General features: G+C 37.3%; 1 protein-coding gene across 2 annotated transcripts in view; it reads right to left on the reverse strand.

Annotated features, from left to right (window-relative positions):
* GNAL (G protein subunit alpha L) overlaps positions 1-13,925 on the reverse strand; it is a 520,980-nt gene that overhangs the window by 122,144 nt on the left and 384,911 nt on the right. For both annotated transcript variants that reach the window (XM_036753740.1, XM_036753748.1), the window contains exon 5: positions 8,551-8,648. In XM_036753740.1, the coding sequence (XP_036609635.1) occupies positions 8,551-8,648 (98 nt within the window). The remainder of the gene's footprint in view (positions 1-8,550; positions 8,649-13,925) is intronic.

Genomic DNA, 13,925 nt, shown 5'->3' on the forward strand with positions numbered 1-13,925 from the left:
TCTTTTGTTTCCTTTGCCAGCTCATGCCTTAATGCTTCGTTATTCCTGCCACCCAATGAAAGAACAACACGTTGCTACAGAAAAATAGCTTAGATCTTCGGAGCACATCCATGGCCTATGCTTTTAAAGAAGACAGCTTTGAAGAAGGAAATAACAATGATGATGATAAAGCATTTATTAAGTGCTTACTACATGCCAGGCATTGTGCTAAGCAATGATGACACAAATATAACTAAGCAAGACAGTATCTACCATCAAGGAGCTTACACTCTAATGAGAAATTACAATCAACATTAATATTATCATTAACAATTTTATGTTATTCATACTCTTTATGCAGTGCTTTGAGGTGTGCAAAACCCTTTCTGTGTAATACTTTGTTTAATCCTCCATAGAGGGAAGATAGAAAGTGTGGGGGAGGTATGGCAGGAATAAATGGAACATCAATAGAACGTGGAAATATAATTTAAAGGAAGAAAAGATCAAGAAGAAGCAAAGAGGTTCTAAGACTGGAATGAGAAAAGGAAGGTTGAAGTACCTGTTCAGTGTTTCTAAATGTGTATTTGTAAAAACATGCATAAACAGGCATGAATATTACAATATACATTTGTTTTGTTATATCAAGAGATCAATTTTCACAAAAGAAAAACAAGGAATGTCAGTGCTAGACTGTAAGACAAAAATTGTAGCATTTTTTGGGTGTTTATATGGGGCATAGTAATTTAATCCAATTCCTTTCCACCCAACCCAAAAGACATTTATTGAGGGACTTATGATGTGCAAAGAATTATGCAAGGAATGTGCAAGGAATTATCTTGTTGAGATGAGATGCAAAGAAGAATAAGACATGCTCAGAATTTGAAAGTGTGAAAGACACAAAGTGCTATGAAACGTCCAAAGATGAAGGAAAACTTCCAAATGGCACAATCAGAAAACGTTCTACAGAGAAATATGCTTCTCCATGTTGAGCATGTTCAGCACCTATCACTCTTCTTTTTGATGCACCACTTTTAATAGGCTGCTGATTATCATGGAAGCCCCTGCTCTCCCAACTCCCTGTAGCTTAAGCAATTGAGACCTGGAAGGGGAAATCATCACATGGAGGATCACTGGCATAAATTTATATTTGGTAGTGCTAATAAGAGATTTATAAAAGGAGCCCTCCTCTAGCCACCCATTACAAAAAAACCCTAGGATTGACTCCTCTCTTTCCTCAACACCACTCCCGCCACCAGCCAATGCTATGTGAGCAGTACCATAATTTATTCTTAAGTTGTACTTCTCGTTCTATTTACCAATTCGAAATTAGTATTCCTTACCTAGGTCATTTTCCCTGCATTCAATTTCATCATCAATACCATGATAAATAAAATGATATTGATAATGAAATTGGGAACAGGGGAAATGATCTATGCAGGGGTTTTCTGAATGATTGGCTAGAGTCTAACTAGAGCCTTCTAGCTTTCTACCTATACTCTCTCTATCCCTAATCCCCAAGCCATCTCTCTCACTCTACCTTCACATAAACACTTCCACACCCGACATTTACTCTTCTAGGTTCTGTTTCTGGCTTCACAGAATTTGCCATCACACTACAGCTATTTTCTCAACCTGGACTACGAGGGCACTCTTTATCCATTGATGAATTACTCCTAGTGCTTCCATTTTGGGGAGGGGTCCAGGCAAGTCAGTTTTGATTCCTCTCCCAACTCAGCTTCTGACTTTTTAGACTTGGACACTATGTCCCTTTTATGGGTAACTTCTTCCCCTCCCCCACCACTTTTCAGCTCCATTTTGTGTGTTATTTTTTCCATTAGAATGCAAGCTCTTTAGGACAGAGACTGTCTTTTTGTTTTTAATTTGTATCTTCAATGCCTGGCATAGTGCCTGGCACACAACAAGCACTTAATAAATGCTTTTTGTTTGCCGGCAGTGACTCCATGACCTACTACTTTCATATGTTTTTTTCCCACTACTAAACAAGAATCCCTCCACATTCTCACTTTTTGTCACTATTTGAAAATCTTCAAATTCCCACCATCTAGCTTCTCTGTTCTTGCTCCAGGGCTGCTGATCATCAATCAGAAAAATAATTAAAATAATAGGATTTGCTTTACTACAAATTCATGGCGCATAATCTCACCAGGATATTACTGCTGGGTGACATTAATTCTACTATGCCCTTATTAATTCCTGATCTCATTTCCCCCAACAATTGTTTCAAATCATTTCTTCTTTTTACTTAACAATACCGTAAACTTCCTATGATCTCCTAGATCATAGTAAAGATCAGACTTGAACTCTGTCATCTTTTTTCCATTCCTCAAAAAATTTAGCAGCATTACCATCTGGTTAACCCTTCAACCTGAACCTCTGACCTCATTCAAGCAATGTCCTCTCTCATACACAACTTCAGTATCTCCTCTTTGATGGATTCTCATCTTTCAGCAAATATTTTTAGGTCTCCCCAAACCTAAGAAAGCAGTCCCTCGAACTTAAAAAAAATCCACCCAGGTACAGTTTTATTTTTCTATTTCCTTTAACTATTCAACTTTTGAAAAAGTTGCCCAATGTCTTTGCTTTCTCACTCTTGTTATTCAGTTGTGTCTGACTCTTTGGGGCCCCATTTGGGGTTTTCTTGGCAAAGATACCTAGAATAGTTTGCCACTTTTTCCTCCGGCTCATTTTTTACAGATGAGGAAACTGAAGCAAACAGGGTTAAGTGACTTGCCCAGGGTCACACTGCTAGTGTCTGAAGCTCAATTTGGACTCATGATGATGAGTCTTTCTGACTCCAGGCTTGGCACTCTATCCACTGCACTACTTGGCTGCCCTTTCTTACTATGTCCTGTTTTTTATTCTTGGTAAATTGGCTCCTTCTTCCAACATTCTGAAACTACTTTCTCAAAGATCCTCAATGATCTACTAACCACTAAATTCAGTAGTCTACCCAGAATCCTCCTTCCTTTACTGTTACCTTCTGATACTACTAAATGCACCATTTTCCCCATCTCTTTTCTCTGGGTCTCTTTCTACATTCCTAACCACTGATTTTGGCAACTATTTTGCCATTGTTATCGGGGAGAGTACAAGTAGAGCTTACCTATTCTTAGACTAAATTAGATTACAGACAGTTCTCACTTTCCCTAAATGGACCTTTCTGCAGAACTCCAAGAAAAATAATTTTTTTATTTAATTTGCCAGTGGACGTGAGAAAATTAGGGAAGAAGGAATAAAAAGAAGCATGTGCCATGGAGGAAGGTGGCTGGCACAGTTCAAGGACATGTGGGATTTGGAACAGACAAGTGAGAGCAGAAGGAGTAGGAACATGCAAGGTGCTGGGGCTAGCCACTTGGAGGCCTGGCCAGAAGACTAGGAAGCAGACACAAACACGGACAGGAGAGGATGGGTGACACGCAAGCTGAGGAAAGATATGTGGTACCCAAGTGCTGATGGATTGAAGACAAACACATGGGTGGGTAGGTGGATGGAACAGGGCAAAGGTTTCCTCTGTCTTGGCGAAGAAGGTCTCAAGCAAAGCCCCCATCTGGTGGTGGTGGTCTCACTGAGCCTCTATTCTTCTGCTTTCACTTGCAGAGTTTTCTTAAAAGGATTTTCTAGAGGGTAGGGTGGGGAGGTCACTGAATATCAAGCTGAGGAGCAGGAATGGAAAGAAAGTGTATAGTACTGTATAGTAAAGTTAACATAAGTGTGTTTCAGAATTCTTTACATAAAGTTGAATTTGCCTAATGTGAGAACTATCTATACACACAGAATATATAGACAGATAATAAATATAACAACATATTTACTTATAACATTATATTACATATAAAAATTTATTATATATGAATAAAGGAAATAAATATTAAATCATTATATAAATATGATTTATCATCATCATTGCCATCATCATCACTGAGGATATGTGTTCTGAATAGGAGATGTGAGAAGGGAATTAATTATAAGAATAGGGCAAAATCTGGAAGTGATCCATATAGTACTTAAATTTTCTCTTAATCTTCTTGTGATTACATAGGGAGAACTTCAAATTTTCTTTACTCTTCTTGTGATTACAATGACTATCCTACCCTGAGATTTGTTGATAGGAGCAAGGCCACCCACAAATTGGGTAGGTAATTGGGTAGCTTGGTTTTGCTAATGATTTCCCCCAACCTTATTAATATGTATTAACTTTGAAAAAATCAATTGAGAGCCTAAAGAAACAATAAACAATTTTCTAGGGTACGTATTTTACAGATGATAAGACACTAAATGGGAGGATATGAACAAGAGTCATTCAGGACAGGTAGGTATATAGGGTTCGTGATCTTTTCTGATGGAGAGAATAACCACATTGAGATCATATTCATTTTGAGCAAAATATGAAATCAGGGCAAATTGTTATGAAATTTGTTTTGGATTGTTCATTTTCAAATTTTGCATTTACTTACAACCTATATTGTCAGACTTAAATTAGAAACGAATTAAAAACAAATATCCATTAATTAATCAAAAAGTAACATTTAATATGTGCCAAGAAATTGCACAGAAATTAGCTGGGGATACAAAGCAAGGCAAAACTTTGTCTTTATTCTCAAGAAGCTCACATTTTAATGGAGGAGGCAATATAGAAGTAATAATGAACATAAAAAATATTCAGAGTATATGGAAGGTAACCTTGGAGGGAAGGCAGCAGGGTCTGGGAAAGGCCTCCCTCAGAAGGTAGGACTGAAGCTGAGTCTTGGGAAGGTAAATGTTGGAGATGAGGAGGGAGAGAATATCATGCATGGGGGGCAACCAATGCAAAAGACATGGAGTCAGGAGATGGAGTGTCATGTGTGAAGAATAGCAAGGAAGCCAGTATAAACTGGTAATGAAATATATGGAGGAAGGGCCCAGGTTATAAAGAGCTTAAATACCAAAAAAGATTTTACATTTACTCATGGAGTCAATAGTGAGCTGCTGGATTTTATTGAGTAGGGGGTTTACATAGGCAGACCAGTTTTTAGGATAATCACTTTGGCAGTTAAGAGAAGGATGGGCTGAAACAGGGAGGTCAACCAGAAAGCTCCTAAGATAGCCTAGACACATAAGGTAATGAGGGCCTGAAAAACACATCGGTAGATGAGGGATTGGAGAGAAAGGAGCAGATATGAGAGATCTGAAAGTAGCAATGTCAAGACTTGATAGAAGTTTGGATAGGTGGGGTGAGTAAGAATAAAGGAGTAAAGGATGATACTGTGGTTGTGAGATTAGGTGAACTGGATCATGGTGGTGCTCTGGGTGGTAATATGGAAGTTGGAAAGAGTGAAGGATTTGCATGAGGAGGCTAATGAGTTTTGGTTTGGACCTGTTGAGTTCGAGATGTCTACAAGACATCCATGTCTAGATGACCAAGAGGCAGAGACCTGAAGAAAGATGAAGATTGAGAAAAGGCCATTAGAACTGGCAACTAATAGATAATTGACAACTTCAGGGAAAACCATTTCAATTAAATGATGAGTTCAGAAGAGAGATTTCAGAAGGTTTAGAAATGAATGAGAGGAGAGAAGGTGGAGGCCCAAATGTAGATGGCTTTCTCTAGAACTTTAGCTGAGGAGAGAATGTTAATAGCCAACAGGTAGTGGGGATGATTGGCATAAGCAAGAGTTTTTAAAGACTGGGGAAACATGAACTTTGCAGAGAGCAGAGAAGGAACCAATAGATAACAAGACAGCAAAGATTAAAAAGGGAATGGTGATGCCAGTTGGACAGTGAGATGTGAGAGAATGGGGTGAAAGGTGCACATAGAAGGGTTTGCCTTGGCAAGGAAAGGGGCCACCACTCCATTCAAGATTGGTATGAAGGAGGCAATAGTAGGTGAATATGTCTGAATGAGGTGAGATAAGGAGAAGGGAAGAAGGAGCTTCAAAAACCGAAGACAAATGGCATATTAATGTATGCTTGGGGACTTTTTCACTACTATTTCTGCTTTGATTTTTTTTTCCCTTTTAACATTTCATATGGGTAATTCAATATTTATTTTCAAGGTAGGTCCTGGCTCAGTACTGTATTCTCGTGCCAGAAATCCAACCTCATGGCTCTAGGCCCACTAGAACTGCAGCTACTTCAAGGAGTTCTGGTTACTCTGGGGGTGTACCAAGGAAGCAACTCCAAGGAACAACCTTTTAGCAAGAGGCAGAGCAAAATAGAGTACACTAGGGAAAGGAGAACAGAGTTTAAGTTTGATTTGCGATAATTACTTTGCAAATTTTTAACCTGGAAGCACAGTTATGGGGTTTATGAAAAATATGGGTTTACCAAGACTAGTTTCGATTTCAACCTCTCTTCTAACTCTATGTGGCATTAGGTAAGGCATCCAACCTATTGGTTCTGATTTACTTTGCTCTCAAGTAGAGAGTATTAATGTGACATGACACTGAAAAGAGCCTTCAGTCAAGATTAATAACTATAAAGTGCTTACAAAAAGGCTCTCGTGAAAACTACTTGTCCAAAGTCAGTCATGATTTACAAAACAAGTGCAAACTCTTGCTGGTTTTATTTGTTTTACTATTTGTGTTCTTTGGATGGGAAATGGGAACAAATGAAAACATTCTGTGGCCTGAAATAGATGTTCATTTTCATGGTTACCTAAAGATGTAGCATTTTTTTTTTGCACAGTAGCCTTTTATTTCTTCGTTGCAATGCTTTCCTTAATGATAAAGGTAGTAATAAGATAAAAAATGTAATTTTAACTTGTTGATACCTTTGTGCCTCACCTTTCACACCAAAACAATGTTATTTTTCTAGGAAATTATTTGCAAGTAATATTTGCTGAAAGCAGTGTATTTATTATTCATTTGACTTTTTCAGACAAAGGTCCGGTTGGAGAAAAGTCCTTGGTAACTGTCTAAAAGTACACAATGGAGATTTTTGTATTTCATGATCATATAGACACTGCTTTATGGATAGTGATCTAGATTTACAAATTATTTCTCAAAAACATTTGATACAAAATAGTATCAAAGCTAAAGTAACATTCTTACAAGAGTGGAAAGATTATTCAGTGAAAAGGAAATACCATATGTAACATTTCATAATTATGTATAGTGAAAGATATCTATAATGTTTCCTAGTGGCATTATTTTATAACTGATTTATCTGGGTCCCAAATCAAATGTACCCAAGAAAAACACTGAAGTTAAATTTCACAACAGTGAAATCTCTCCATTGTGATATTTTTTAACCATACAATTTGGTTTCAAGTTTATGTTATACTGTTACTTATAAAGTTTCTCTTAACAAAATAAGGATCTTTTAAATCTAGTATAACAGAAAAGAAAATACATTTAATTAACACACTTGATTGCTTCCTCATAGCTATCACGAGTAATCAACTTAGTTTTATATGATAGAATACAAGACCCTGGAGAGCAGAGGCTGTTTCATTTTTGTCTGTATTCCCTGACTGACACATAGAAGGCTCTCTACAATTCCTACTGTTTGACTGTTTATACTTGGTTGTTCTACTTAGTCTGAGAGGCGATGCTATTCATTCTCATAATAAAAGGAATAGAGAATTGGGTGAGAGTTTAGTAAGGATGAAGAATGGTAAGGTTTCCCCAAGTCCTCCAGAATCAGGCCTTCAGAATGTGGCTTAATGATTATTTAGTGAGAAATATTGAGAGTTCTGTGATTATTAGTCAAATCCATATTCAAATATATATCTGAGAATATATTCCAAAGAAAAATGTAAATCACTTGTGCATTATCTGTCCTTCTGCTCCCCTCTATCGTTATGTCAAATCTATCTTTTATCGCACTTGTAAATTAAATTACATTTGTAGCTATACTGAAATAGCTATATAAGAGAACCAATTAAATAAATTCTTGTTATAAAAGTAATTAAAATACCTAGAAATCTTGCATATTTAAAAACTTCCTGAAGCACATTATTTTTTAATTGTTATTAAATGCACCTATATTTGTATTGTGCAAGAGAATGGATGAATGCCTCTATCAGGGATTAAAAATTAAAAGAGCAAATTCATGAATCAGAATTCTCTTTATGGTTCTGTTGTGAAGAATAATCATTTATTTTCTTTGGAAAGACCTTATGCCTTAATTACAGTGTATGTAGGATTGAAATAAATGACTGAGTCTGGGTCCCTGCGATGAAATGCAAGACACTGAAATTTAAGTATTTTAATGAAAAATCAAATGTTTTATCATCTAGTAAAGGACAATGAAAATTTTGATGAAAGGAAAACAACTTAATTTGAAAAGTAAATGAAATTAGGATTTTAATTTGTGACTTTGCTCTTTGTATCCCCAAAGCAGATATCGATATTATTGACTTTAACCAGCAATCCAAACAAATAAGAAATTTTTACTGATTCCCATAATAAAAAGGTCACCTGTTTTATTGTTGTTTTTTTTAACCATGCATATGTATAAAAACATAAGCAAGATTAAGTAGGCAGCATAAGTCATGAATATGACTATTCTTCATAACCATTTTACAAGATGACATTCTTGGATATAAATGTCACAAAAACAAACACTTACTACTGTGCACAGTCGATCAGTTGGTATTCATTTGACCTCTCGAAGCATGCCTTTACTCCTTCGTCATCCCAAAGCTTTTTTACATGATCAAAGAATTCCTGAAAATTAGAAGTTACAGTTTAGAGAGCATGTAATTTGCATCTTTTAAAAAGTTAAGAATAAAATATTTGCTTCCAAAAATTTATGAGAAAATACAAATTTTAAAGGAAAAAAGTTAGTGGTATTCATTACTCTAAATATCATGGCCATTATAACTTTTAGACTCAATAATCAGTAACTTAACATTTCAACCTCAGCAGTTCAAAAAACATAATTACAGGTGCTGCCTTAGTTCCTGTCATTTAGATTTTATATCTTAGTCATGGTTATGTCACAGACAAGTTAGAGAAAATGGATTACTGTGGTTGCAAAGAAATAACCCTAAGAAAAAATCATTCAAAATATTAATTCTTAGAATGCTGAATTATTTAATCCATTTAGAGTGGCAAAAACAAATCAAAGCTGGTATTTATGTGCACACACTGAACAAGTGGTCATGGCACTAATAGTAATTGCATTTGGGGGTGGAAGGAAGAAGCCAGACTTTGGGAACTTAAGAGTGTGGTAACTCTACAACGCCGTGCTGAGGGATATCAGCAAATGGTCTGTTCCTTATGCCTTAATGTCACTCCAAGCAGTTTTCTCAGAGGTTAAGTGATTTGTCCATGGTCATACTGCTAGTATGAATCAGAGGCAGTACTCAAAACCCAGGTCAGCCCTTTCTCAACCATACTATATTGTTTCTCAGCACCTGAACAATATATCAGCAATTATAATGAAACATTCTCCAAAATGATTGTTTTCCTAGTTTTAGAATAAAGGTAGATCTACAGATTTATATTTCTGCAATTAGAGAAAATTAGTTGATTAAAGTGGTAAAATAATTTGTAGATTTTTTTTATTATATTTTACTCAACAAAATGAACCTAGACCATTAGAGCTCCCTGGGAGAAAAATGAAAAATATAGAACCACAGAATCATGAACAATATTTTTTTTTCAATTGCAACTTTACATTTCAGGCATTCAAGTATAATATTCAGATACAGTTCCATTTCTAAGAGAAACCATACCAAAGATCCCAGGAAACAGTAAGAAAACATTTGCTACTATACTCCTAATATAAGCCAGTTCTGTATGACATGCATCACAAGTATCTGGGTAAGGGATGAACAATATTTAAAGATGTCAATAATACACAATAAAATGTATAGAATCTACTGTTGGAAGCTAGAATCCATTCACTCATAGCAACAACAGACACTTAGGCACCTACTCTATGAGGCAGGAAGGATGTTAGTGTGGAAGCATATTGAGGTCCTTCCACACTAGAAAAGGGGGATAGAAAGACAAAAATGAAGCATTCCTTGCATTAGATAAATTTAAATTCTACTGGAAGATAGGAAATGTACACAGATAAGTAAATGCAAGCTAACTTGAGAAGAAAGAAAGCACTAAGCACTGAAGGAATCAGGAAAAGCTCCACATAAGGAAGTAAGGCCTGAAGGTAAAGCTTCTGAGAAGCAGAAGTGAAGATACTATGTGTCAATAGCAGGAGTAGGTAGTCTGTGAAAAGACAGAGGGATGGGAAATGGAATCTGAAGTTAAAAAGTAGATAAAGGGAAAATCTGGCTAAAAAGCCCCATGTATAAAGGATAAGGAATACGAAATAAGTCTAGAGAGCCATGTTGGAACTCGACTGTGAAGGCAAGAGGTGTTTATGTTTTATCCCAGGGGCAATAAGCAGTCTCTGAAGATTTTTGACTAATGACAGTGTTCAGGCTTATGCCATCACCTGGTTATGAAGTCATCGTTGGGAAAATAAAGGAAACATCTGTATTCAAGGTTACGTATTATAGTGACAAAATACATAGGTAATGCTATGCACATTTATGGCATGATAAAACACACAACATAATTAATCCAGGGCCTATGAGAAAAAAAATAACTTCGACTGGAATCACATATTACTTTGGATAATAATTTATTCTAGAATTATTTAATGATAATAATGTTTCTGAGTGACTTTAAAAGGAACTTTAGATTAGGAAATCTAAACAAAATTAAGACCTTCATCCTCCTCCCTTAAGGTATTACTAATAAGCCAAAGGGAAGCTGATATGGGGAAAAAGTTAACAACAGAGAAGGGCTTTAGATTCACAACAAATCTTTACGTTAAAAATCTAGTCTTGTGGCCAGAGCGGCCTTTGTTTTCTTTGAGTGACTCAGTTTATCTCATTGAGCCTTGCTGGGCCATGCCTGGGAGCAGAGAACTTCCTGTGTGACCTCTTCTGGGGCAGGAAGCCCAGAAACCCATGTCTGTGAGCAGAGAACTTCCTGTGTGATGAGTCATGGGTCTGGCTGAGGGGAGGTGTTGACTCCAGAGCCACGCCCTATTGGGTGTTAACCTGGGGAAGGGGCCAACTCAAGAACCAATCAGCCCTGGTCATTCAGGCGGTGCTTGATGATGTCAAAAACTCTATAAGAGGGGAGAAGATGGCTTGAAGCTTCCTCTTTCCTTTTCCAGTTGGCGCGGGAGCAGTGGCAAGCGTGACTCTGGGCCAGGCCTTGCTCTTGGGCTGGGCCCAGATGTTGGTAACTATGAATTGTATTGGGTCTGTCTGTTGATATTTGTAATTTGTTTGTATTTTGTTTTGAAGTTCGGGGTGCTGGTTTGTTTCCCCCGAACTAAATGAATGTTCTGAGCCTCAGGGTGCTGACTTTTTCCCCAGAAGTAGGTGAATGAATCTGTATTTGGTCTGTCTCTTGATGCTTGCCTGTATGCCCCCCTGAACTAACTGAATGCTGGCGTTTTTTTCCCTTGAACTAAATGAATGTTGTCTGTATGCTAACTGAATCCTGGATTAAAGAAAGCTGGTCAACCCCTTCACCGTGCTTTCCTTGTTCAAGCAGAAAAAGAGAACCTGTGCTTTTCCGGCGTGCCCGGCAGCCTCCTGGGTGCCGGCTGAGGGGGGGACCTTACGCCCCCACAGAAGCTGCTAGCCGGATTACTAAAACAAGTCTTCTATACATATGTATGTATAGGGATATGATCTTTTTTAGTTCTCTTCTTGCCAGGTGAATGTCTTCTTCCTAATGTTGTCTTAGGTCTTGGCTATCCCAATTTGGTTTAGTCTGTATGATGGATTAAACTCAAAATTTCTGGTAGAGAAAGAGAATATCTGGGAATGTTTCTAGAATGCAGAGGTCTCAGTCCTTGTGGAATTTGCTTCAATAACCTACCTTTCAGTATAACAGTCACAGGCTTGGACCAGAGGCACACTTACAAAACACATGTGATAGCCGCCCTTCCCTTTTGGTAAAATTTTGGCTTCCGTAATTCTTGCTCTAAACTGACATCAGGGCCATATTCCCTCTAGTGGCCATGTTGCCTAAAATCACATTAGCTTCTCCATGATCCCCTTTCTTAAGCTGTGAAGTCAACGTTGCTCTCGTTACTCCTGGACTCCTTTTCAAGCCAGTATCTCATGGCAGATATTCAGCTCATAGGCAGAGCTAGAATAAGAGACAAAGCCTGAGGGCAATGAACAACTGTTATTACCCTGGACTCCCTACCTTTTATACCTACCTCCGTGCACTCAAGTTGATTCTTCTACGCTCACAGAAGATTTAGATTGAGATTTAGAGATTGGAAGATTTAGAGGTGGAAGGTCCCCAGGGAACTTTGTTATCAACCTCCTAATTTTACAGAGGAGGAAACTGAGTCCCAGAGAAACAAAATGACTTGCCCAAGGTTACATAGTTAGTAAGAGGCCGAGTGGGATTTGAACTGCGTCATTTTGACTAGAGAGCCAACGAGATTTTCTAACTTCCCAAGAGAACAGTTTTCTAGGAACCTGGTTTGCCAAAGAAAAATAGCTTAAACATACAGCCATCACAGAAATTTCCTCTCAAATAAATGATGTAAAGATGAAAGGCAGATTTTATGTTGTTATAGCCTACACTGATTATTGTCTATACCACTAATTTGGCTTTTTATAGTTATTTAACTATTGTATTAATGTATGCTGTGGATTCTCTACTATATTGTATAATGGAAAGAACTGGCCCATGAGAGTTAGGTCCTTAGGACATATGCAATATTCACATGGAAGCTTCCTGATTGGCTGCTGAGATGGACCAGAGTTTGCATAGAAAAGGCTCAATATGAACACTCTCTTCTCTGGAAGCTTTCAAGTGAGGAGGAAGAAATGTTGAGGGCCTCCAGGTCAATGAAGACCCAAGGCTACCTTATCTTCTCATCCCAATACTATGTAGCTAGGAATGAACAGTGTCTCTGTTCTTTTTTTCTTTACATTTACTCTTTCCTTATCAAAAGTGAATGTTAAACCATCCCTGTATTCCTGATATAAATCCCAGTTGGTCGCAATGTAAAATCTTTGTAATATGTTGTTGTGATCTCTTAGCTAGGTCATTTTGGTCATTATAAATACCTGAATTAACTAAAAAGGACATATGAAGGAAGATGCTATCTGCATTTAGAGAAAGAATGGATACATACAGGCATATGTAGAATGGTTTTACACACACACGTATCTAATGATAGCCATTTCTAAGGCATGGAGGGGGAGAAAAAAGGAAGAAAAAGAAACTATTATATATTTAACTATTATATATTTATGATAACTCTGTCATATATTTAAAAGGAACAGCAAGTTGTACGTATAGATTTGCACTTTCATGTACAATCATATTTTTTCTATTCTGTTATAGAAATGCTGGTTTTATTTAGCTCAGAGTAAATTTTTTTTTTAAAAGTAAATGAATATCAATGAGGCAACAGACTAGGTTATGACCTTGTGAACTTTAAAAGGTCAGAAGAAAAAAAATGTCAGCTTATCACTCACAGCAAATAGTAGCAACAGCAAAATCTGGGGAGGAATCTGCCCTGAGAAGTAACCTATGTGATATAGTCCAACACCGATTTGACTAGTGGTCAAGACACTATATTCTGGAAGGGATCAACTCATCTATCAGCTATGTAACACTTAGAATTGTAACTCAGTGAGGACTCTGCAAAGGAAGGAAAGGACCTCCCCCTCCACCCCACAGGCCAGAGAGATTCCCTTCCTCCCTTGGGTTGTAAGGTGGAATGGCTTTTTTTTTTTTTTTAACAACCACAGTTTGACAGGGAAGATGTGGAAATGGAGATCTGATTACTGAGGTAAATGTATTATGTTGCCCTAACAGAATAATCACCTGGCTAAACTCAGGGGGAGTGGGGGGGTTACTGATCACCTGAAGCCTGGTTGGCAGAACAAAAGGAAAGAACAGATTACCTGCTTTAGTTTACCTCAGAAGAAAAAAAAACTTTTC

The sequence above is a fragment of the Trichosurus vulpecula genome, chromosome 1, assembly GCF_011100635.1.
Source record: "Trichosurus vulpecula isolate mTriVul1 chromosome 1, mTriVul1.pri, whole genome shotgun sequence".
NCBI lineage: Eukaryota > Metazoa > Chordata > Mammalia > Diprotodontia > Phalangeridae > Trichosurus > Trichosurus vulpecula.